We start from the raw sequence: 26864 nt of genomic DNA, 5'->3' as shown, positions 1-26864 counted from the left end.
AAAAACCTCTTCCACAAAAAGGATTGGAAGAGAATATGCAAATGAAAGCGCGAGATTTGCTAATGAGCACTTCATTTGTATTTCCTCTTCTGCAAAAAACAGTGTAGACATAGCCTAAGATTTATTCTAAATGATGGAAGATAAGAGGATTTGCCTTTTCAATGTTATTTTTGAGTGGTGAAATAAAATAATACATAATGAGGATACATTAACCTAAAATACAGGCTTGATAGCTCTATTTTAAAACTAGTTTATTTTGATATTTATTTTATTTTATTTTTAGAATGTATTGCTAATTTAGTATTGGGTCATGGAAAAAATGAAAGCAATGATTTGAATCAATGCTGTTCAAGCTTTCTCTCTGAGCCAGTTACTCCAAGGACTGCATAGCATAATGGTTATAATTGCACCCCTTTGCAATGTCTGGGAGAGAAGCCTATTATAGTTGCTTAGGTGGTAGTTTTGGGATGCCCACAAAAGGGACAGTAGGCTGAGCCAGCTTAATTACAGTGGTTTTATTCCTTAAGAGACTAAATATTCATTTTTAGGCAAGCAGCAGCAGCACCAAAGCAGTAATAGTGACACATTTTTGGTCGGAAACAAAATGCATGCTACCATTGTCAAGACTGCTGGCCAGTGACTAAAGAGAACTGCACCTCTTTTGGTTGTGGAATGCTTGGCTGAGGAGTCCAACTGATGGGAAAGAGGAGGCCAGATCTGTGCCGTATCAGGATGTCAAGAAGGCTAGAGAACAGACTTTGAAGAAAAAGAAGTTTTTTTTCCAAATGCACCAGGTTAAATCCTAGAACATAAGGAGCAGTTCAACACTGCCAAAAGCCATACAGTTATATACAAAAGCTTAACTTGGTGTATTCCTGATTTTAAAACTTGTATTAAGTTTCTCTGCCATATAAGAAAAGTTGTCAGTTATAAATGCACAAGAACCCTACATTAGAGGAAATAATGCTCTAAGTAGCTTACACATATTCTTAAAATTATTTCCAAGCAAGATCGCTGCCAGAGAAAATGTGGTTTGACCAACTCAGATGTTGACTATTCTACCAGTACACTAACTACTCTAATTGGTCTTGTGCCTCATGAGCATGTATAAAATACAGGCAGGCGTTTGAGCGTAAGGAAAAAATGAAAATGACATCATACTTGCTAAATATGTATTGTTTATTAAGGCTTGTAGTCTCCTAGAAGAAAAAAGTTAATCTGATGCTGTCCATGAGTCCTTTACAGGCAGCGACAGTCTAGAGACAAAGTTATACGTTCTAAATACAAGTCTAAATGATACAGCTTAAACTTTAAAATCAGAGGTCCTTTTGGAGTAAATAGTTTTCAGAAGACGATATTTGCTTTCTAATATAGTAAAAGATCCTCTACAATAAACACGTGCAGATTCAGTGTGCTAGAGCAACAGGCATAAGCACAATTTTCATGCTTAATTGAAACTCCAGTTGGTGTCGAGTTCTTCAACAATTCCCTCATTCCACAAAAACATGACAGCAAATTCAGTTTCTTAAAACATTTTTTTTTACTCATCCAACAGAAAAAAATTAGACATACACAGTTGATTTTAAACATCTGAGGCATAATCCATCATATTGTCCAGACTATTAGTTTCTACGTTAAAGCTCAGCATTATTGGTATAAAAACTTTAAATGGCATTAGGAATTTTTGAGGGGGAAGAAAGGGAAAGATTAAAAATGATCTGCCATTAACTAATAACACCTGAAAGCTGAAACAGGTTTAAACACATTGTCCAAACCCCTGCAATGTTGATAGCATTTACATTATTATTTATTAAGCTACAAAAACAATAGAGCAGAATTATGGGTGAGAAAGCATCTTACTCCCTCTCTGCTGGATATGGGTATAACAAATACACACTGAAGCACTGATTAACAGAATATTAAAGGGAAATATTTTCAGAATTGAACAACTTCACTGACAAATTTTAATTTTGACAGAAAAAAAACTAAGTGGCATGTTAGCATTTTTTAAAGTATAACTGTACAATTAAATTAAAAAGTGATCTTAACTTGAATTTTTTATTTCAATATTCTGAATGCAGTATCTCCCTCAAACAACAGTCTCAAAGTGACAAAACTCAATGGTTTCTTAAAGATTGCCATGAAGAAACAGAGCTTGGGTTGAAGAGAAGTTTTGTCATAATACAAAATTATGGTGAATAATCAAAATAGGAACATAATTTGTGCCAAAATAGTGTTTGGGAAACACTGACATTTTTAGGAAGGTTATTTATATTTCCATATTAAGTCAGTATAATTGTTTACTAATTCAAAAATAAAAACAGATACACCTTTATTAATGGATTCTACAGCATCTTACATAGAAAAATACAAATTAATGCAGATCCACTTGGGCAAAAATAAACTACAATGTACTTAAAGATGCAACAACTTAATTTCCCCTGCACAAGAAGATACATTGGAGCTGAAAGCTTTAGTTTGTCCTGATGCCAGGATATAGCACCAGAATACATTTTAAGATTTGTTTTTCATAGTTGAATTTAATATCAGTTCTATTATATATATCAACCTGTATATGTTTATTCTTATTGTTTGTTTCGATTCTGCCGTTCCTGTAAAAAGAATAAACAAAGTTTTTAAAAAGGTCAGAAAAAAACCAAATATTTAACATGAACAAACTTTTAATGATAAAAAATTCCACTTTTTTTTAGCTGTTAAATACAATTACTGGTGCAGCCAAAAATTGTCTTACATATTTTTTTAAATATTACAACAGCAATTATTTATCATATTATATATTTGTCAAATACACGAATCAAATGAATGCATGAAACTTCAAGTTGAGTGGCTAAATGCATGCAGAGCAACGTCTAGACCCCTACAAATAGGCAGGTATCAGCTTTATATCTCCAGGTATCTGCAGATGAGGATATCTGCGGCTCATTTTTGCAGATATGGATACAACTTTGCATCTGTGCAGTTTCTACTGATGTACATGCAGCTAAGGCAATCACTCAAGCCCAGAAGTGGTAGCAGGTGAGCGCTACAGAACAATCTAAATATGAGAAATCTCTTTTCTATCCCTGCTACCAAACTTACTACACTCTACTTGGAAGCCATTCTGGGAAACTTCAAGAATCTGGTGCAGAACATGTCGCTGGATGGAGCACACAAGACTTGTAGGATGTTATGATGATGCTGAATGAAGAAGATAAGGGTTCACTGAAGTTTCACCACTCCTGGGGAAGAGCAACGGAGCTAAAGGAAAAGCCCTATATAGCACTCAATTATCGAAAGGGCAATCTTTACCTAGTTCACTCCTAAAATGAAGTAAATGTAGAGAGAAAAAGGTCACAAACTATGCAAAAACATCTCCCAAAGACACAGAAGGAGTTAAGTTCTCCACTCTTCAGTGGAGGCAGTGAGCAAGGGATCACACAGGGCAGTTCAGGAACAAAAACACAGGAGAAAGTGGCAATAAGCACAACTGTTAAGCAACTGTCTCTGTCACAGAGAAATTCACAGAATATCCCTGCAAAAGCTTATATGAGTGTAAATTCAGAGCTCCAGTCAGCAGAGCAGTGGATATCTTCTATCAGAAGCCAAAAATACCATTTTACTCTTACAAGAAACGAAGGGGTCTTTTAATACCTAAACTTTGCTAGTTTGACTTTTTCTTTAGTTTTTTAGTTAGTTAGGATTACCATATCTTCCCTGTTTTTAATAACTAAAAAATTGTAGACACAAATATTTTAAATTTTGAGACTGGTGTCATTCTCTACTTACAGGAAAACAAAGTTAAAAAGTAGGTTTAAAATATGTTAATATATAGGGCTCGTTTTCATAGCTTTGCCCCCTGTAACCATTCATATTCCTAAAAGCAAATAATCTGCATAATGTAAAATATAAGGCATTAAGACACACAGACTTTACATTTTATTTGGAGTGACTATTGATACAGCATTGATTCAGATGAACAACTCAATCATGGTTTAGAAGATAAAATAAAAGAAGAACAAGTTAAAAATTACTTAGATAAGTTAGATGTCTGCAAGTCACCAGGGCCTGATGAAATGCATCCTAGAATACTCAAGGAGCTGATAGGGGAAGTATCTGAGGCTTTAGCTATCATCTTTGAAAAATCCTGGCAGACAGGAGAGATTCCAGAAGACTGGAAAAGGGCAAATATAGTGCCCTTCTATAAAAAGGGAAATAAGAACAACCCAGGAAACTACAGACCAGTCAGTTTAACTTCTGTGCCAGGAAAGCTAATGGAGTTAGTAGTTAAGGAATTCATCTGCAAATATCTGGAAGAAAATAAGGTGATAGGTCACAGCCAGCGTGGATTTGTAAAGAACAAATCATGTCAAACCAATCCGATAGCTTTGATAGAATAATAAGTCTTGTGGATAATGGAGAAGCAATGGACATGGTATACCGAGACTTTAGTAAGGCATATGATATGGTCTTGCATGATCTTCTTATCAATAAACTAGGCAAATACAACCTAGATGGTGCTACTATAAGGTGGGTGCATAACTGGCTAGATAACCGTTCTCAGAGAGCAGTTGTTAATGGTTCAGTCATGCTGAAAGGGCACAAGTGGGGTTCCACAGGGGCCTGTTTTGGGACTGGTTCTGTTCAATACCTTCATCAACGCTTTAGATATTGGTACAGAGAGGACGTTTATTAAGTTTGCAGATGATACCAAAGCTGGGAGGGATTGCAACTGTTTTGGAAGATAGGGTCATAATTCAAAATGATCTGGACAAACTGGATAAATGGTCTAAGGTAAACAGGACAAAGTTTAATAAGGACAAATGTAAAGTACTCCACTTAGGAAGGAACAATCTGTTTCACACATACAGAATGGGAAGCGACTGTTTAGGAAAGAGTACTGCAGAAAGGAATCTAGGGGTCATAGTGGACCACAAGCTAAATATGAGTTAACAGTGTAACACTGTTGTAAAAAAAGCAAACATGATTCTGGGATGCATTAAGAGGAGTGTTGTAAGAAAGACACAATAATTCATTCTTCTGCTTTATTCTGCACTGATCAGGCCTCAATTGGAGTCCAGTGTCCAGTACTGGGCACATTTCAAGAAAGATGTGGAGAAATTGGAGAAGGTCCAGAGAAGAGCAACAAGAATGATAAAAGATCTAGAGAACATGAGCTATGAGGGAAGACTGAAAGAATTGGGCTTGTTTAGTTTGGAAAGGAGAAGACAGAGGGGACATGATTGTGGTTTTCAAGTATCTAAAAGGGTGTCACAAGGAGGAGGGAGAAAAATTGTTCTCCTTGATGATAGGACAAGAAGCAACGGGCTTAAACTGCAGCAAGGAAGATTTAGGTTGGACATTAGGAAAATCTTCCTGCCTGTCAGGGTGGTTAAACACTGGAATAAATTGCCTAGGGAGGATGTGGAATCTTCATCTCTGGAGATATTTAAGAGCAGATTATATAGATACCTGTCATCTCCCAGATGGTGCTTGGTCCTGCCGTGAGGGCAGGGGACTGGACACGATGCCTTCTCAAGCTCCCTTCCAGTTCTAGTATTCTATTATTCTAAGTCCTTAAAAGTTAAAAAGCCCTATTGGATAGACTAATTGAGTTTAGTCGCATCTATGACAAGCCTTTATATCAGCTACAAAAAGACATGAAAGGTGCAGCTTCCAGCAGGGTGCAGAGACTGTTGGAAGGATTTAATTTTTTAAAAGTAAAAAAGATCAAAATAAGCATAAGATGAATGCAAATAACCTTAGCATAAATTACTCAATAACCCCAAATCTGACTTTTCAATTTAAAGCCTTTCCACTGGATCCCCTCCACATTTTCTCCAAACAGAATGTTAAAGGGCTATCTATGTAGAAATTCTACCATGTTGAACAACTATTCTAATTTTCATGACAGCTAAAGAGAATGGAACCAAACTGCATTTGTAACTGGGTTAAAACATGTTTTAGTCTTCAGGCTACAAGCTGCATCAGATCAAGACCTGAACATTTATAATTATCTTTTGCTGCGTAAAATATGTAAACTGATAAGGATTAAACTATGTGAAAATTTATCAATTCTACAGATTACTTAAAGCAGATAAGGTTATAGCAGGCTTGAGCAAACACCCCCCGCAGGCCGAATCCAGGACGCCAAGCCACAGGATCCAGACCACAGACACAGTGGGGAGTCTCAGACAGACTCCCTCGCTTGCCCTTCTCCTGCACACCGCTCAGAAAAGTGGATGCTGGGATGTTTGTGTTCCACAAACTGTGAGCCAGGAGAGGAGGGGAAATGGTGTTTCATGGCTGCACCTTCCCTCGGCACATTCCCATTGGCCAATTTTTGGCCAATGAAAGCTTCTGTTTGTAAAACAGGCAACAACCAAAAAACCACTCCCCCTTTCCCTCAGGTTCTTATTCACAAAGCACATGGCCCTGCTGCCTGTGTGGGGACAAGGCAGGCTCCTGCCTGAGAAACACGCTGGGCTTCTGGCCAGAAGTCTCAAAGGTAAGACTTCAGGCCAGAGCCTGCTTCAGGCATCCTATCCCCTCCCTCCCCCTCCTCCCCAAGCCCTCTGCCCTCTCACTCCTACCCCCATCCCACATAAGCCAAACCCTCTAGCCCCCTCGTGAGCCCATAACCCCACCCAGACACTGCACCCCAATCCCTTGTCCCAGATCACAATCCCCTCCTGCCCTTGGTCACAACCCAAACCCCAGTATCTTAATCCTGTGCTCCAGGTCACAACTGCCTCCTTTACCCAAACTCCCTCCCAGACCTCACAGGCCCTCCTGCACTCAAATCCCTTATACCGGAGGTGGGCAAGACAGCCTCTGCAGACTGCGTCTGGCCTGTTGAGCCATTTGATCTGGCCTGCAGCTGCCTTGCCACTCTCCTACCAATCAAGACCTGGGGACGGGGGACTTGGCAGCTCTCTCTAGGTGTTGGGAGGACAGGGGTAGCGGGAGACAGGGACAAAGACTTCACATGCTCCCCCCACCGGCAAGCCAATCAGGGTCTGTGGGCAGGGAAGCATGGGAAACCTCCTGGCCCCACCCCTTTTGCCCAAGGCCCAACCCTTTTCAGGGTGGCCTTTGACCACTTCAGAAATTTGTGATTTTTTTTCCCAAGGCCCTCCCCCATTCAAAAATGATTTCCCACCACTGGGTTATAGTTTAAAAACCTCCTCTTCACACTGTTCTCATTGTTAGACTAACACATTTTATAGAGACTAAGGTGCCACTGAACTATAGGTTTAAAAACAGCGTACATGGCTACTCCTGAGACTTGTTCTCATTGGTTGGCTTAATTATCAATTGCCAATGAAGTGATGTTTGTTTTTTAATTGCAAGAGTTGTAACCAACATGACATACGGTTAATGAAGAGACTAAGGCCTGGGGCCTAAGTTCCCAGTAGCCATTAACTGCTATGCAGGTGCTCAGAGCTGTGGAGGGGAGAGATTCTTCTCCCCAAACCACAGACCCGCCATTGCACAGGGAGGCAACCCTGACCCAGCCCAGCCATGCAACTGCTGTAGCTGGGGTAGAGGCTCCCCTCCCTTGGCCTCAACCCAGGCTGACCCAGACCTACCACAGCCATGGGAGATGAGCCTCTCCTCTGACCCAACCCAGCCCTGCACAGACCTACTGCAGCCCAGGGAGAGGCACCTCTACTGCAGTGTTCCCTGTAGGTTGGGTGCTTGTGCAGCTGCTCAGGAGAGATTCCAACGCCACCCAGCTGATTTGCAGAGGATTCACAGCTACATTTTTGCCTTTTTCCTGGTGGTGCACATTCACACATGCCTCAGTGCATGCAACATTTATTTTGCACATTGATGGAAAAAATCTGCTCATGGATGGAAAAAATTAGAGGAAACATTGCTCTCCCCACTCCCCAGCCCTGGAGCTAATACAGGGAGAGAGAGCTGAGGGGGAGTCTTTTTTCCTTATCGCAGCTCCAGTATAGCCCATAACCGAAAACCTCAACCCTGGCCCCTTCCCAGAACCCTTAATCCCGCAACCACAACCCTCTGAACCCCCCCACCCCTGCACAAACACACCAAACCCCTTGGCATTCCCACCCTCACCACATGAATTCTGCTATGAGCAATAACATGGAAGTGTTGTGTCACACATTACTTCCATATTGGTGCACAAAATTCATTCCACACACAGGTGGGAAAAATTATAGGCACAGTGCCTGGGACTAAAATTATTTGTATAATTATATATTATGTTTTCCAACATATTTTTTAACTGCTTTAATGAAGAGAGTGGTTCTACATTCCAGTCTTTTAATGACAGATGCCTTTCTCCACTTTATGGTTCTGACATTTACTACTATGTCTCCAATCTATTTTCTCCCTTCTACGAAAAAGGAATAAAATAAATTAGGTTTCTATTTTGTTTTTGTCATCTGCTGGTTTCCCACACAAGGTGGATAAAAATACAAAATCAAGGAATTTAAATATTCAAAAAAACCTTAATTTAAATTTGTACTCTATATTAAAGGCTGATATTTACTGTAGCTTATTAAAATAATTTTAGATTACAAACAAAAAAAACCCCACACCAACTAGCCTGATTTATTACTGCCAAAACTTTAAAAGAAGTCAAATGACTGAACTGGATGACAGAAGCTGAGATCCAGAACAAGAGTTTCTTAAAGCGCTAAGCCAGCTTCTGACAATTGCAGTCTCATCTGCAGGTGTGGAGAGAATATATTCTTTGTTTTTAACTAGATCAATTCAATGACTAGCTCAAAGTTGAAAAACTGACCAGGAGCTGAACGAGAAGAAATGTAAGAGAATGAAGTCTCCTAGTTTTAAAATCTTAACTGACATGGTGACAAGCAACAAAAGCTATTCCTTCCTTTGCATAGTTTGTTTTTTAATGCAAAACATGTTAATAAACCTTATTCTTAGGCTTCCATCAGGTAGTTTAATAGTTAACTACCTTAAAACAATTTGGAATTCAATTAAAATGCACAAATACATTTTTCACCTAAATATAGCTTGACATACATGAATAAAATACTAATTATCTACTAAATAAGAAATGGTGTCATTCACCATTTTCTAACAAACAACTGAATAAACTAGAATGGGAAACTGACTAAACTAGGAATGTTAAATTTCGATTAATCAAGTAGTCAATGGAATTTCCATCAACTACTCAATTACCTGAGAAGAGGTGGGGCACTCGCTATCCCCGCTGTGCCTCTGCCTTTTAAACACTTAAAAAGCAGAAGAGCAGTGGGGACTTAAGCAGTCCCCGCTTGTCTGGGGTTCCATCTCTGCTACATTTCGAAGGGAGAGGCGGTGCAGGGAATGTGGGGCGAGCAGGGATTCAAGCAGTCCCCACTTGCCTCAGGTCCCGCCTCTCCCTTTGAAACATAGCAAGTCCCTGCTCACGCCATTTCCCCACTGCACCTCTGCTTCTCCTGCCCCACCACCCATGGAGATAGTGCTGGAGGGATGTGGGGGGAAGATCCGGCTTTTAAGCCAGCTTCCCCCGGCACCAGCTCCCCACCTTGGTGCCTCTCTCTGACAAGCAGCAAGGGGAGGAGTGAATAGTCGAGTCACTACTCAACTACCTGATAAGCATATGGTTATTGGGTAGTCGACTAGCTGCTTACATCCCTAGAACAAACATATACTAAACTATGTAGCTGCTTACATAAATGCATATGAATATAGTGTATCCTCAACCTTATCAGAAAGTAGTACCAAATATAGAGCAATGGATATATTTAGTTGCAAATCTACATGTTTTGGTGGTTATCAACCAATGAGAATAACTTAAATACACATACATAACAGGATTTCAACAGTCTATTTAAACCAACATTTCTTGTTTGCTGACTTAAATTAGGCATGTTCACATTAGTGAACCCTCTTGGTTACATGCAGCCCCAACCCCAACCCTATCAGAGGCAGCCTGGGGAGGAGGCAGGGAGGGAGCCAGTGTGTGGGCAGCTGGCTTGAAAACCAGGTCCCTATCCATGCTGGCTTTCATGGAGCTGCCTGCTGCCTCCCAGAGAGGCAGCAGCAGGGGGAAGAGTTGGTTTTCAAATCAGCTCTTGCAGAGCTGACTACTGCCCCCACAACTGCTGCTGCTGCCTCTGTATCAGAGGTAGCAGTACAAGGGGCCAGGTGATAGCCGGTGCGTGTGGGGAACCAGCTTTGAAGCTGGCTTCCTGCGCATACTGACTCCAGTAAAGCTGCCTCTCACTGCTTCACAAGTGGTGGGGACAGGCAAGCACTCGTGCTCGCTCTCCCCCTTCCGCGTGTAAACGTGCAACCGCTGGAAACTTCAGCAGTTATATGTTTACACGAACACATGCATTTTAACATCCCCAATTTAAATAGTAACTACAATTGGCAATTTTAAAAACAACCAGTTTCACTCCCAAGTCCCTGTTTCTTTCAAAAAACAACAACAAGTGCCTTAAAACATCCATTGGTGATTTAGCAGAAGGAAGCAGCATAAGTTCTGAGCTCAAGCACCACAGGAGCAGAGAAGAGGCTATTTTCCTGAGCTTCCAGCCCTACACTTCAAAGCAGATAGTTTTCAAAGAGCCATTTTTGACTTTGCCAGTAGTCAAAAGGTAATGTGAAAGTACAGGGCAGATCTGTTGTGTACATTTCCCTGCCTCCACTGCTTTCCTGTCTTGTGGAATCATCTGGAGCCTCCTTTTAGGAAGGGCAGCTGTAGCCCAGGCTGATACACTAATGCATCACAGCTGAATGAGACATTTCTCAGTGAACCATGCTACTTCATGGAAACTTAGTTACAAGTTCTCACAATTCTATTGTTCTTTGACCTGACTGCAAGCGTGAAAAACGTGGAGGTGACTTCATTAATGAAAACAGAGAAGCCGAGAAAGAAAAAGTTCCTCATCTGAATAATTTGGGGGAGAAAAACAACTAACTTCCCAGCTACAGTGAAAACTAAGGCTGTAAAATTCCATTTAATTGGTTAAACATAGTGCTAGCAATACGTTTAAACCAGTTAACTGACTAAAGGAGATGGGCTGGAGCAGCCCTTCCAGCCTAGCTCCTTCAAGCAGGCAGGCCCAGCAGGGCTGGAGCAGTCCTCTGCTCTAGGGGATCTGTTCCTGGGTACAGGTTAACCATTGTCCAAGTAAGCATCAAATGTAAAGTTAAAGGTTATGCTTACCATATAACCATTTAACTGGTTACCTGTTAACAACTCTAGTGAAAACTACAGAAAAGAATGAAGAAAAGGCCTCCAAACTCCACACAATAACCACCAGATACAGTTTTACACTTATTGTTCCCAGAATTGTCAACCCTTCTACCAAACCAGGGTCAGTGGGATTATTATAATTATTAAACAGGACCAATTTAGATTTGGCCCCGTTGTGCTCAGCACTGTCCAAATTGAGAGCAGCAGACACTTTCTGCTTGAAGACTATAATCTGAACAGACAAAACACACAAGGTGGGGAAAAGGGTATGCTGCACAAGCAGAGTGAACAAATAAGATGGTAGCAAATAGCATGTTAGTTTCATTATTTTTGTGGAGTTTTTAAAGTAAGTATAGTTAGGAAAGGACAGACAAAATGAAAATGCAAGTGATGTGAAAGGGTCAGGGGAGGAGTGAAAGAGATAAAGGGTCTGAAAAAGAAGAGAAAGTTGGAACAAACAGCCAATAAAAAGAGTCAATTCAATCTTAGTTGACGTTCCTCCTTCCTACCACTAAAATGTACACTATAAAGACGACTCTACAACAGCATAATTAAATAAAGAAGTGTAATATTATAGGCACTGTTCTTAAAAATGCAATTGTCATGAACTGCAGTTGGGGGTGGGAGGAAACAGCATGCACTCCAATGCCATGTATCCTCCATCCTGAAAAACTTTCATACCAGTGAACCTTCCAACAAGATGTGGGACACGCAGCTGCCCCAGAACTTCTTGTTATTGCTATTTCAGTTAATCCAACATGTCCAGAGTAGAATTTGGAAAGGGTGATGTGTTAGCTAACACTATTGTAGATAACTCAGTGTGTTTCACTTGTTACCAGTTAAACATTTAAAGACACACTATCAGGCCTACACTAGACTTATCACATCCCAGCTAACATCTGCTAAATCCTACAAAAGGCCCAAGTGGGCACCTGGGAAACTAAGAGACATATAATGACACTGCCTTCTTGGAGAGGAATGCGCTTCCTTTCCTGCGCACTTCAGATCTTCCCCATCTGCAGTATTGAGTCCCTAAACTAAGATCCTCAAGGTAATGGCATACTGTGTTGCTAACAGACTGCCAAGCCTGCTAGGATCATTGGTTTAAGATGTTTGTAAAGGTTTTATTTTGATCTTCTACAACAGAAATGCCCTCTACCCCAAATTTGTGTCCAACAAGATATACTCAAAAACAAAAGCACACAAACATTCTTTTGTTTGGTCATGTCACATCCAGATTTTATTTTGATGGAAGATTTTTGTGGAGTTTAAAATAAGCTTATTTACTGGGGATGATTGAGGAACCATTAATGCTTCATGTTAAATTTACAAAATCTATTTAGAAAATTTTGCCCATATACTATGAAGTTTTAATCTTTTAAAAAATGTAAGTGTATGATCTCAGATCACCCAGGATGAAATTAGCACCCTCACTTGGCACAAAAAACAGTAAACTGGCTTTCAATAGAAAATTGAGAGGTAGTAAGCAAGAGAGAATCTACGTCCTACCATCCCTGGCTCTCTTGCTATACAGGGTGGAATAGCAACTAACACCGCCTCCTCCACATCTAGTGTTTTAGGCTATTGGACCTGCACCAGTACATTTCCATTATTCCCTCTCATCTTGCCTTCACAGCATATAGGGCTACAAGAATGATTACATCTTTCCTTGATCCAACAGAGGACAATTAATGTCTCAAGTAATGCAGAGGATCCTGGATGAATCTTGAGCACTTTGATAAATGTTACCCAACTAGATTATGCTGCTTAGTCTTTATCTGAGGTCATAATCCTCATTTGACATGTTATAATTACCATTAAAAGTAAGATGTTGGTAAGATGCAGATTGATGTTAGCTGGAGAATAAGCAGTAAAGAGGTGATTAACGCCTAACAAACATGTTCTGCCCATGCCCTTGATGATTAAACTGAAAAAGAAACACTGTCCATATTTGGGGGAAAACTATCTAAAAGGGATTTAATATTAAGGTACCAGCAGCTTTATTACATAAAATCATTGATTATCGGTAAAAGACGAGAAACATATTTGAATTGCAGATTTTAAAAAAGCCATCTTTATGCAATTATGATAATATAAATATGTTAAACGATTTAACCATTAAACCAAATAAGATAAATAAAGGGATACAGCAGTCCGAAACCCCTCTACAGTTCAGTGTGACATACATGTATATATTTACTAACATAAAGCAAATACTTAAGGCCATAACAGAAAGTTACTTTACTTGGCAAAAAAAGATTCCTGTATATATTTGCTTTAAATTCTAATGAAAAAAAGTCTGTTGAAAACAGCGTTATCGACTATGTTAAATTTCAACAACAGCTGCTATTCAACAATAAAAAAAATTGACTCTTCATTTACCTTAAAAGGAAAATCTTATAGCAAGCTACTGTACTGCCAAAATTTGTTTACACCTAGGTTAAAAATAGATTCATACCTCAGAATATAGTTTACATTGACTGCCACACAGTCTGAGTATTTTTTTCACTGTATCATCTGTCCTATTCCTCAGCCTGTTCCTATTGTTTATAAACAGTTCAATTTTGAAAGCTACTCAGATATATCAAAGACATGATACCTTCTGAAAATATAACCATCAATCTAATGTATTAGTAATTAAACTGAAACCCAACATTCCCTCAATATTAAGTGAAGCAGAAAATACGCACTAATTGTTGAGAATTTGATCCTGTTAGAAAGTAGTACTCTGGATAAGCACTTTTGGTTACATATTTAATTTAAAACAGAAGTAGAAAATGTAAATCCACACTAAAAGTAATGCCAAGGTGGGGACAGTCCAATAGTCCGGTGCCAGTATAGTGAGCTACTATAAAAGAGCTAAACTCACGTGCCATTATATGATCCCATTCATAAAGCTAGCATGGATCGATTGAGTTCAAGAGAAAATATTTAATCCTGAGAAGAGGGGCCTGAAACTACTTTGAGTGAGTGGTTGACACAAAGACGCACTGCAGGATGATGGTGGTGATTTAAAAAAAAAAAAAATCTTAGCATTATCCTGGTGGGCTAAGTGATTTGCCTTAGCCATCTCACCTGTGGTTAAGGAACACAATGCAAACCTCCTGACTCCCAGCCCTGTATTCTGTCCCACTTTCAAACTGCTTGCTCCTTTTCAAGGTTGTGGTTGGGGAAAAAGTGAGAAGAAACAATTTTCAGCAGGCAAATAGCTTGCTGGGATGTGGATAAAAAAAATCTGCTCTAAAAATCACACAGAGGATATAAAAAGCAAAGTCAGAGAACTGAGGGTCTTCCCCATCAAGGCTAGGTACTACAGGCCTCAAATTTACATGTGCATATACTATAAAATGACTAGATTAAAAAAGTGGTGCTAAAAATCAAATGAAACCTTAAATCTGAATTTGCCTGAATTTGTAAGGGTAGGTTCTAACCAAACAGCTTTAAGCAATTTAAATGGTGATAAAGGAAAAGCCTCATATTAGTGCAATTTCCATTTTACTCAGGGCACTACATCTTGGCCTGTGCTTATTTTGAAGCGCATGTAAATGCACTAAGCTGAATTAGCTAACTTGCACAATTCCAAGGACCTGTAGAGAGAACTATACACTGAATCACTAACATCAGTATCAAGCCATTACATTCCAACACCTCCTACTTAGTCAACCCATAGTGTAAATACAAAGTCCTTTGATGTTACAGTTGAGTCCCATTCCTGGACCTGGTTGAACTACACTTGAGGCAAAGGTCAAGGAGATAACTAGTCTTTTCATAATCACACTTTCATATTTAAACAGGCTAGTTACCATGGAATTCTGTTTGGAGGTTTCCAACCTCCCAACACTGCTTCCTCACGCTATAATTTTCCTCAACTCTTGTTCTAGTCAATGGGATGAGAATAGTTCAGTGACTATTCAAACCTTAGCCTCCTAGCTGAAGATGCAACCAAAGGTGCCAGTTGTGATAATCTGACTAGAAACTGGACTGATACCTATTCATTCAAAAAAGCTGTAAGAGCTGTAAGGTGACAATCAACAATCTGGGCAAACTCTGAAAAAGTCATACCCTCTCTATACCCCTTAATTCTAAAATAAAATTTCCAACTCCAGTAGAAATGGATGCAGCATACTTTACTTGTATATTTAATTTCTGTCTTAAAAATAAAATGTTACTTGAGACTATGAAAACTACAAACAGAACTGAAGCACAAGTTTTTGTTTTGGTATTAAACACACTTAAGAAAAACCATGTTTGGACATATTACAAATATTTTAGAATTCTTACTCAGAAATTCTCAGCTCCCTCCCCCCACCCGACACACACACATGGCAGCATTCACATTTTTCCATGCATGTCAATTTTTATTTTTCTAAAAAAGCAAATTTACCTTCCGCACCACCTCCTCCTCTTCTTGGCGCTTTTCATAATGGGAAAAGTCATCAAAGATGGAGGTTGTGTGCTTGTAAGTAGCAATAATTTTAAGCACTTGTTTTGCTTTTTCTAAGGGCACCTCCTGTGTGTCACGGGAGTTTGTAACTGGTTTGTTGTCATTGTTCTCCAGTCTGATGTGTCGGAGCTGGTTGTTGGGCACATCCTTCACAAAGATCCATTTGACATCAAATTTCCCCTTCCATTTGTCCTGAGACCAGACGCCAGCACTGGTGCCATAGTCCACAGGTGATTTCATTTCTGCTACTCCACAAAAATGTCCACTACCATTAACACTGAATAGTAAGTAGACTGGGCCTTTACTATTCATAGAACGGAAAGCACTGTCCAAGCGTTTGTTGCCATGTTCTGTGCTACACCAAATTGAATATTTAATGGAACGATGAATATCATCCTCAGAATAGCTCTTTATTATGAACACACGTCCATTTTTAAGGTTCCATTCAAAATCTTTCGGGTTATAGCTATGAGCAGCTTTCAGTTTTTCAAGAACGGGATGGGATTCACCACTTGGAACAGAGTTAGGCTGTGTACCACCAGTTGAGTTGCTATCATTACCAGTTCCTCCACTTTGGCCAAAAGCTGAATTTCTGTTGCGGGGAGCTACCCAGCGGTTTTGGGGTGGCTGCTGAGGGCTTTGATACTGTGGCTGGGTCAATGTAGGAGGTTGAGCTGGAATAGGTTGAACAATTTGTTGCTGTGGCTGTGGGACAGACTGAGGAGATGGGATTTGCTGAGGGGCAGGAACTTTTGCTACAGGACCTTTATTATCCCAAGTACCTATGTCCATATTATGTTTTATAGGTGGTGGAGGCAAAGCTCCTCCAATTATAGGCCCAGTTTTTGTTTTCATTTTAGGTTGCGGTTTTGCAGGCTTGCTGGCAATAGCAGCCCAGGAGGTTGGTTTAGATACTGGCAAGTTCACACTGGATCCACCATTACCAGAGAGAGCACCTGTCATTCCTGCACTGTTGACAACAGAACCTACTGTTTTCACAGCAGAAGTTGTTACATCTCCACCAATCTTAAGTCCAACCATTCCCTGTTCAATACTATTCATTCCAGGGGCTTTATTTAAAGTATCATTATGAAATCCTGTTTGTCCATCCACAATAGTACCACCCAGTGAGCTAGGTGGGTAGCTGTAACTGCTCCCATAAGCTGAACTTTGAGTCTGCTGTCCTTGGGACCCACTTGTTCCCCAAGCTGAGAAAGCAGGATTTTCAGGGAAAAAATTAAATCTGTGTTGGTAGATGTTATTCCCCAGACCCCCAGGCTGTCCAAAAACAGCATCATGCATAAAATGATGGTCTCCATTACTGAGCTGTCCATAGGTAGTGAGGTATGGGATAGGAGGATCTCCTCCAGTAGACCACGGTGCTTCACTGAGAGAATAGGGAAACCCAATAGAAGGTGGATAATAACTGGACAAATAGGGATCAGTCATTGATGGATAGCTATTACTCTGTTAAAGAAAAGAAAAATAATTTCAGATATATGCACTTTCATAAATAACTGAAACATCTGCATACTACTAAATAGAAAAATTATTAGTAACCTTTCTTTCAAACTCCAAGTTACACAACTCACTACTCCATGGACTTTAAGATACCTTTGCATCTTGTATGCTTCTCTTGTATAGGAATATTCTCTTTCTGCACTTGCCACAGAGTTTTAAACTAAGACTACCACTCTCAGATAAATAGTAGTTGACCCCATAACCTCAAACTCACTTTTACTACACTGCAGATCAACAGTATGCAATGATTATAGAAAAATTATGAAATGCAGCAAGACCAAGTCTCAAAAATTAATAGGATCTAGAAACCATGCAAGATTGAAGATTTGAATATGAAGAGTTACACAATAGTTTGTACAGGTTGAACCTCTCTAGTCCAACACCCTCGGGACCTGGCTGGTTCCAAACGAGAGAATTGTATGGGATCTCAACATTGTCTAGCAGCATTACCAACACTTCCACAGCTTACAGGGCTGAGAGAGGATATTTAGGGGTAAATTAGGGCTAAATAACAGCACAGAACACTAAGAGCTAGGACTGGTGGCTACAAATAAACTTTATGGGATTGCAGGAAACTTGGCCACGCGCATGAAAAGTGGACATCCGACCCCAATCACAGATGCAGAATGTTAGACTTGCACTTAAGTGAACACTCAGTTTTTAGGTTCCACAGTCCTCTCAGTGGCCAAGTAGTTAATATGGAGTTTGTAGATTAAGCAGGTAGAGAGAACATTAAGAGATGTTAGGAAACCGGTACAGCAGAACAGTGTTTCTCAACCAGTACTACGCATACCCTTAGGGCTACATGAGAGAAGTCTGGGGGGGGTACATCAACACAAGCGCAATTTGGAAAAAAATGTTTGGGATTTTGCCTAGCAAATGGGATCGGGGAAGGGCGCGGTGGAAGGGAGCTAAAAGGCAGTGAAGCAGCACAATAAGCTTTGCTCCAAAGGACCCCATCAATAGTGTAGCAAGGGGGGGGACAGTTGCCCCCAGGCACCACGCTAGGGGGAGACCAAGCTGGGGTGGGACAGCACAGCCCCAGGCAGTGATTCCGGCATTGGCAGGCCACTTGTTCCCTGCAGACAAGCTGCTGAGGCAGGGCCGGGTAGTGGGAGTGGGCACTTCAAAGGTAGGGTTACCATATGTCCAGTGCCTGGCTCTGGGAGAGGAGAGGGGAGAGGCATTCTGTTAGAGCATTGGGTTAGAGCAGGAGGGCTGGGGGTGCTTGGCTCTGGGGGAGGAGAAGGGCATTGGGTTACAGTGGGGAGGGGGGGAAAAACTAGAGGTACTTTTATTTTATTTTTTAAAGGGGTACTTTACACAAAAAGGTTGAGAAACACTGCAGTAGAACAATACCTCCAATTTTTCAGAACCATCTTATTGACTCCTTTTCCTGATTGAGAAATATTATAAAAAGATCTTCTGGCAGAAGTCCATGCAGAAGAAATGTTAAGTACAGCGGTTTTAACTTGTTAAGGTGAAACAAATAATAAAAAGCTGGTTACAATCTTGACTATGGAGTTGTTACCATGGCTTCATAATTTCTAACAGACAAGAAATAAGGGAGATATGTTTTACTTTTTGTTAAAAACAGAAAAAATAAGTGAACTGCTGACAGATGCAATAACTAGTCCACTGGATTTCTCTTTCTGAAAACTTAGGTGGGAGACCAGATGGAGGACATAAGTAAAAATGAGTGGGATGAGATTGGGGGCTTGCTTAAATAACGCTTTGTGTCAAGACATTTCAGTTTAGAGTGTATTGGTATGTCACAAACAAACATATCAAACAAATTCTGCACCTGACATAAGCACTCAGGTTTTGTCCAAGACAGCCCGATTAATCTTTCCCACAAAGGTCTCATTGCCCAACATAGAAGTCCAGTTACAGATGCTTGGATCACCTCCTACCAGCTTTTCCCTAATCTGCCTGACCATCTTTTAGAACCCTATAAAAAAAATCAACTGTATTGTAGCAGCACAGATTTTTGCCTTAAAGCTGTTCCAGGGACCGACTCATCATGTGTCCCCTTTACCTCCTTGCCTGCTTTTTAGGATCTGGCATTCAACGTTTTCCTTTCTATTCGCTTACCAAGTATTCAAATGACTTGGTTCTTTTTACTCTCTGTACTCCTCATCACATAATAATTGAGAAGTACAAATAAAGATTAAAAATCTGTAGTAAATTTAAGACTAAGTCACTATTAACAATTACAGAGAAATGAGACTTAAAATAATAACAATATTCAACGTGATGCAAGTCTTTTCTTGGTTCTTGTTCACAAGTCATCTCTTGTGGACCTACCTCTCTTGCAAATAAGTCTAGGCATGGTAACAGGCTATAGCACGTCCTAGCCAAATGGGTTTGAAAGTCAGTGCTGGGGCTTCAACTGCAGCAAATTAAAAGTTAATAGGAAAAAATGTAGATGTACACTTAAAAATAATGGACAGTGGAAGCCACCCATTTTACTTAATATGCCAAAGCAAAAAGCTGAGATCTGAGAAATGAAACAAGGCAGAAGAAGGCGGCAAAATATTGGATAAACTGAAAGAGAAGAATATTCTCCCTCATTTCTCTCCCCACCCCGACAATGCATACAAAAAATTAAGTTCTTCGAAGAAGGGTATATTTTTTATGTACCTGATACTTTACATACTGAAGACAAGAGAAGCATTAGACTGCAAAACACTGCATTAGCATTTTGTGCCAAGGGGCTAAGCCAAGTTGTGCAGCAATTAGCATTCTGAGGCAAACAGATCCTTTGTTTATGAAGGATAAGAAAATATTTTTTAAACTTGTTTTTGCTAAAAATTATTTTCTTTAACCTTTGACCCTTAAATTTGTTTGAGTCAAACATCTATTTTAAAAAAGGAAAGAACACCAAACCCAACTTCATTTCTGCAAACATACAAAAAATGTTAAGAAAATTATGTTTTAGGAATTTTACAACATGCATTTTTGGAAAGGAGGAGAAAAAGACGGGTATTAAAATGAGCTGAGACTGATTTCATAGAGAAGATTCCATAACTACAGAGCAAAGGGCATGATTTCCTGTTAAAATTGGTTATGGCTACACAGCAGGGTTATTTTGGAATAACTGACATTATTCCAAAGGTATATAACGCGCATCTACAGTACAAGCCTTTATTTCAAAATAATGTTGAGCTGGAGGACTTTACACTCCTACTCACGTTAACCCTCATTTCATGAGTAGTAAGGGAAGTCGAAGGAATACTGTTCTTCCTTTGACTTCCTGCTGTATAGACAGCGCCACAAGCCGAGTTAAGCTATTTTGACTTAAGCTATGCAACTGACATAGCTGAAGCTGCATAGCTCAATTCGACTTTAGCACTGCTGTATAGACATACCATACCCCTAGTACTGCTGTATAGACATACCATACCCCTAGTGTATTTGCTTCTGTTAATTCAAGATAGGTCTTGAAAAAACTATTTAGTGCCACAAAAGTAAGGACAAAAAAAAATCATTGCTTTTCCACAAAAGAATGAAGAGACTCTAAGGATAGTTAGTTCTATGGCTTCTCACATTCACTTGAAATTACCATGAAAACTATATTACATGTGAGTATATGGAAATAAAATAAATTACTACACAAGATCAAATATGAAAGGGTTTCTTCTGATTTGTCACTTCTATTCCGATAGTCAGATTTTGCAAATATGTGTATTTTACATTCACACTAAAATTTAAGGTTAACCTTCACATTGAAGATTTTTAAGTTCTACACCTGCCTCTGAGCTTCCCTGGTCAGTTGTTGCAGTTTTGCAATAAATTTTGCTTTTCTGGTTTTCTTTTCTTTTCCTAATTGCTTCAATAACCAAATAGATGAAATTGAGTACAGGCTGTCCCCGGGTTACATGGATCCGACTTACATCAGATCCCTACTTACAAACGGGATGAGGCAACCCCGCACTAGCTGCTTCCCCCCAGCAGACTAGGGAGACGCGAAGCTAGCGCCCCCCCCCCCCAGCAGACCAGGGAGACGCAGAGCGGCTTTTCTCAGCAGACACCTTAGCTTGAGAATAAAGGACTGAGGGAAGTGAGGTGTGGGAGAATAAAACTGAGCTCTGGAGAAATGTTTGGCTAGAGTTTCCCCTACAATATGTACCAGTTCCGACTTACATACAAATTCAACTTAAGAACAAACCTACAGTCCCTATCTTGTACGTAACCCGGGGACTGCCTGTATATAATGGAAAGAATAATCTTTATACACAGTGATATTATATGCCTAAAGCACAACTGGAAAAAGTTCTCTCCCCCCTCCGTGGTCTACTTCAGCTATAGCAAATATACATGTAAAAAAGAGTGGACAAATGTGAATAAGATAACATGACTCCTTTGAAATTTCTCTCTGTCAGTAAAACAGAGAGAAAGAAGAAAAGGCGGTATTTTTAGGTAGACAAGTGTTCATCTTAATGGCAGATGCTTCTATGCATTCAGTTTAAGTCTGACAGCTTTAGTTACTACTAAGAATGTTTCAATGAAAGAAATATAATGGTTAACATTTTTCCTAATTTATTCAAAGGAAAACTCAAAAGCATTAAAAAGTGATACATACAACATATTGTAACAAATAAGCAAGAATCAAAGAGCAACTACTCCTTCCTTAGTCTTATGAGTATTTTAAGATTCATGAAAAGAAACTGAAAGACTACAAGTTTAGAATCCTAACTACAGCTTGACAGAAAAACAGTTGTCTTTACTAAGTTTCCAGTGGAAGCTTATTTTCTAGTTCTTCACCATAACATCATTCTTTCTAAACTCATTCTGAAACCTACACAGAAATTTCTTGCTAAAAAGACTAGTGCTGAATACCAAATCTGATTCAGTGAACAGAGTGAGCATCCTTCAAGTTGTCCTCCTAATTACTCCTACAGCATCCCAAATCATGGGGAAATCAACATCCCGAATCACCATGTAAAGAATTAATCCATAGAGCTCTTATGTTAAGAGGTATACACTAAGCCTTTTGACAATTGAGAAAATTCACTAAAAGACAAAAACACACTCAATTCTGGTTTTGTATTTTCTGCAGTAGTGTTTCCTGTGCCTGGATTTTCAAAACCTCCTGGAGACAACTAAAGGAATAAATACTCAGCACATGAAGACATTTTCTGAGACCCATTAATTTCTCTGACACTAACATCAATGTCTTATTTTACACCACAGTATTATTGCTGTCTTCAAAAATGTAAGCACCAATAATACAAAAATGGAAGTGGTTTTTTTTTTTTTTTTAACCACCAACACTTCAGACTCTCATTCTTAGCTGATCTGTATCATCTCCATACACTGTGACAGTTCAGATCTTTTATAGCTCTAGTTAGAAGGGCCCTTGACTATAACTGATTGAAATCAACAGGTGTTTTGTTCCAGAAATATGTATGTTCTCTGAGCCATCCTAACCAAATTCCTTGGACTCTCACCATCTACGCATTAAGTGTGGAAAGTTTCCACATGAATCTTAGCAGAATAATTTCACCAGACATCTCAACAAAGCTTTCAGTCTATTTTGTTTGGCTTTATGCCACAGGGTGTAAGAGAAATCATGAAGGAAGTCTTTTAGTTCAGTATATTTCAACAGCTTTATCCTTGACCTTTTTAGAGTCCCTCCTCTAGTTCTCTTTGCTAACCCTTTGTGTTAACTGGGAACAGATTATGTACCTTCAGATATTTTCCTTGGTCTACCATTTATGACTGATCTATCTGGCTGTATGCTTGGACTAGTGTCTTCATTTTTGTATTGGAATGCTGCACAACTGCAATGCCCACCAATAAAGGCCTGATATTAGTATCAAGAACTACAATTAATATTGTAGCTCAGTTTTCACATTGAAGAATCACTACTATTCCAAACAGGAAACCCACATTTTTTTTGGTAAAAAAGTGTGCACAATTGTGTGGAGTTCTTACGCAGAGAAGGAAAGATAGAAGAAAGCTATTTTCCTACATTTGTGGGCATTTAAACCTTTAAGCATTATTTTTAGAGCTCAATGTACATTTCTTAAAATCAGCTTCTACATTTTTATTCACATTTAATCTTTCATTATATTGTTTTAAAAATTTCCACATGTGTCATAGGATTCATAACAAAAATTTAATTTATACTTTTGGTTTGGATTACATACTAATGTATAATCTACATTAATTTTACAATGCCCTCAAGCAGTTCAGCTGTCATTAATCATCTCTAGATAATGCCTCTGCAAAGAGGTAAGATTTGAGAAATTGAGTAACTCCACTAGAGATTAGGTTCTACTACAACAATGGGTGGGAGAGGATCTGTGGCCTGTGATGTGAAGGAAGTCAGATTAGATTATCACAATGGTCCCTTCTGGCCTTAAAGTTTGAGTTCTTGTCATAGCATCTCTAAGAGCTTCAAATAAATGCTAGTGGTCACTTACCATTATTTCCACCAGTCCTACAGAAACAGAACTCCAATGACTGCAACAATGAGTAAGCTGTCTATTAAAGAACTGACAGTGCAGGGCCCTTGGCAGGTTACCAGCTATGTCAGATTTTGCAGGAATTGTATCACTTTATAAGTGCCCAGCAAAAACTGAGATGGGAGCACTAACTTGCTTTCCACATGTGAGCAAATCAGATTATTAATGTATATATTATTAATTTATATGTATACCAGTATTCTTAACTAAAACAGTAGTGCCATTACTCAGTAACACTTCATGCACTATAGCTTCTACTTCCTTTTAAAACCATGATCCATCTGGGCATAAGCAAGGCATATTTGTGTTGGTTTTACAACACTACCCGCCACCCCTTTATAAAAAAATAAAAAAAGAGTCATCAAAATTAACAGAGATGCACTAACCTGATTTGACTGTCCAGAAAGGTAAGGTTCAAAATCGTTGTCATGAACTGCGTCCTTCTGGTGCAATGAACCATTCTGAACTACAACAAAAAGTTGCAACACATTAGAATATTGCCTGACAACGTTTCAATAAAGAAAATCACCCTAGAGTAACTTGACAAAAATAAGTTCTCTCTCTTCCTTCTTGTGGCATTGTTAATAATCCCTGGAGGCAAAGAGGTCAGATTTCACCAGAATGAAAACTCCCACATGCACTCTAAATGTCACTATTGCTTACAAAACAGATCTGAATGACAGTCAGAGGATCTCGCAATTTTAGTAAACATTATTTATACTTTCCCCATAAAATATTTTAAAACCAAACAGACAATGCTTGACAAGAGCTCATGAGAAGAAATGGAGGACATAGCAAGATCTTCTGTAAAAGCTAAGCAGCCTCTTTAAAAAGTAAAGATAAATCATATCAGAGGTAGAACAGTAAAATGGTGGCTGTTAAGTGTTTAATATCCAAATAGTATTTACAAATTTTAAATTCAAGCCTTGGTTTTCCTGTTCAAAAAAGGGGGGTGAAATTTCACTAAATCAGAGTTATTTGAGACTCAGTTAATATTTGTAAATCATCCTGACTTCCACAGCTGAAAGGTGTTATATAAATAAATTATTACACTTTACTCTTAATTTCCATCATTTGTTTTGAAGCATAAGTCACATTGTATTCATTAAGTCTTTGGATAGTAGCTCAAGACTTTTACAGGAGGGCTAAACTAAAAATATTGCTACAGGAAAAAGAAATATTATACTAAAACTAAAAGTTAAGATTTCAAAGAAGTCTGTAAGAGAAAAATAATGTTAAGATTCTGCCAGGAAAATGCATGCATAATATGAAGCCTGTATTTATAAAATGGGAAAAATAAGAGCTCACTGGGACTATAGTTGTTTGAAACACACTGATGAAGCAAAAATCAAATAACCTCAACACTGAAAAGTGTGCCCACGTAAAGTGATGGGAGTATCTGATTCCTTTCTATTCTTAAACAGTTATGTATTTGGTAGCAGTTATAGTAACATGCATAACAGTTTATAAAGAAGGGCATTTACTTAAAAGACAACTTGCTTCTGAAGTTTAATTTGACACACTGTACTACAGAGGTCCCTAAAAGCATATCACATTATCAGAGAAAACGTGGTTTGCTTAAGACTGAAATTATTTAATGGAAAAACCTGCATGACACCTGTCATGATCTATAAACTCTCATTTGCCAAAACTAGTTCAGTAACAGAAGAGTAATTACACAGTAGAAAATTAAAGTTAGGTTAAAAAGTAACCAATAATTTAAGTAAATGAATCTCCTAAAGAGTAAAAATAACTAACGATTTGCTTTTCTTAAATGTTTTTATTATTAAACAGTACTGTACAATCTCATGAATAGTGACACTAACGGCATGTAAACCCTTAGGAATTAGGTTCTTTAAAAAAAAAACACTCTCACTTTTCTCCATATTTCACCCCAAATTTTAAACTAATACCTATTGGCTCATGCATCATGGCCTGCCTGATTCCTCTGCTTTCACCAGTAACAAACTTAAGTGGAATGATCCCAACTCCTGCCTTACCTTTATTATCTTGTCCTTTCGGTCGCTGCAATGCCATGCGCAGGATTGCCAAGAGGAAAATAAAAACAAGCCAGCAAGTTAGTCTTGGAAAACGCTCTTGGCTCAATGGGGAACAGGGTGGGTGGGGAATATCCACGGGGGGGGGGGGGGAGTCTAGAGAGAGGGGGCGGGTAGGGTTGTTATTAAGGGCTACCCAGAGCTTTCCCTGGACAAGGCCACTGACCGGGAGAAGGCAGAGTAGGGGAGAGTTAACAGGGGAGCCCAGGAAGGAGAACAGGGCCACTCGGGGTGGGGGGAAGCCCCCAGGCCCGGGGGGGGGGGTGGCCACCACTTACCTGAGGGTCAACGCTTGTGGCAGACATAATTCATGTACAGGGCCCCGTGATGGGGGGCGGGGCCCCTCCGCGCAAAGGGGAGGAGCACGGGGAGAAGGCCGGGCCCCTCCTGGGGGGGCGGGGGCAGCGCCTGGGCCTGCGAGGGGGCGCGCGGGACCGGGCCGGGTCAGCGTGGAGGGCGGGTCCCCGCTGCGTCCCGCCGGGGGGTGGGGGGGGGGTCTCTCCTCAGGCAAGGCCCCCAGGCACGAGGGGGGATGGGGGTGCGCTCGCTCCTCGGCCTGCCGGCCCTTCTCCTCACATCCCCGCCCGCCCTCGCTCGCTCCGCGTCCCGTCCCGTCCCCCCCACCCCCCGCTGGCCCGGCGCCGGGATGGAGCGAGAGACCCTCCAACTCCAATGGCGGCGGGGACCGGGCGGCGGTGACGTCAACGCTACAGCGCGCGGGGGACGCCGGGAAGCCACGACGGGGTGAGGGAGGGGAGGAGTGGAGGGAAGGCAACACCTGCCGCGCATGCGCGAAGCTGTTCTGCCAGCTTCTCTTCCCCCCCCCTTCCCTTTTCCCATGGCTCGGGCTGCGTAGTTCCATGGCAAGCGCCTCCTTGGTTTTGTGTGTGGGGTCCTCCATGGGCTTTGGGGGGGGGGGATGGTATTACATGGGCTCGCCCACGCCAGCGTGTGTCTGTAGAGAAGGCTGCTGACTCTGCAGTGTAGCCCCCAGCCAGGGCAGAGGCGGCCCCCAAACCCTAGCTATGCCCCCCTCCCCGCAGAATCGCTATGGATAGTAATTCCCTGCTCCAAGAACAGTAGGGATCCGTTATCGGACACCTGACCAGGACAGTGATAGTGACTGTGAAATGCTAAGGGAGATTAGAGAGGCTATCAAA

At 40.2% G+C, this 26864-nt stretch overlaps 1 protein-coding gene across 1 annotated transcript; it reads right to left on the bottom strand.

Moving 5' to 3' along the window:
- Window positions 1-1160: 1160 nt before the first annotated feature.
- YTHDF1 (YTH N6-methyladenosine RNA binding protein F1) lies at window positions 1161-26416 on the bottom strand. Its single transcript, XM_075901062.1, has 5 exons — window positions 25983-26416; window positions 25648-25672; window positions 24034-24113; window positions 15594-17120; window positions 1161-2612 (listed from the first exon to the last, which is right to left on the bottom strand). Exons 1-5 carry the CDS (start codon window positions 26007-26009, stop codon window positions 2586-2588), a joined length of 1686 nt encoding a protein of 561 aa, XP_075757177.1. The 5' UTR covers window positions 26010-26416; the 3' UTR covers window positions 1161-2585.
- Window positions 26417-26864: the final 448 nt, after the last annotated feature.

The sequence above is a fragment of the Pelodiscus sinensis genome, chromosome 18, assembly GCF_049634645.1.
Source record: "Pelodiscus sinensis isolate JC-2024 chromosome 18, ASM4963464v1, whole genome shotgun sequence".
In the NCBI taxonomy this organism is placed as follows: domain Eukaryota; kingdom Metazoa; phylum Chordata; order Testudines; family Trionychidae; genus Pelodiscus; species Pelodiscus sinensis.
Note: the sequence above shows the minus strand (reverse complement) of the source record. Positions and strands in the feature narration are given on the sequence as shown.

Coding starts and splice junctions, on each gene's coding strand:
- YTHDF1 (XM_075901062.1), bottom strand. CDS start 26,009: ATGTCTGCCACAAGCGTTGACCCTCAG. Junction 25,673..25,982: donor CCACAAGCGTTGACCCTCAG/GTAAGTGGTGGC, acceptor ATGGCATTGCAG/CGACCGAAAGGACAAGATAA. Junction 24,114..25,647: donor GAAAGGACAAGATAATAAAG/GTAAGGCAGGAG, acceptor TTTTTGTTGTAG/TTCAGAATGGTTCATTGCAC.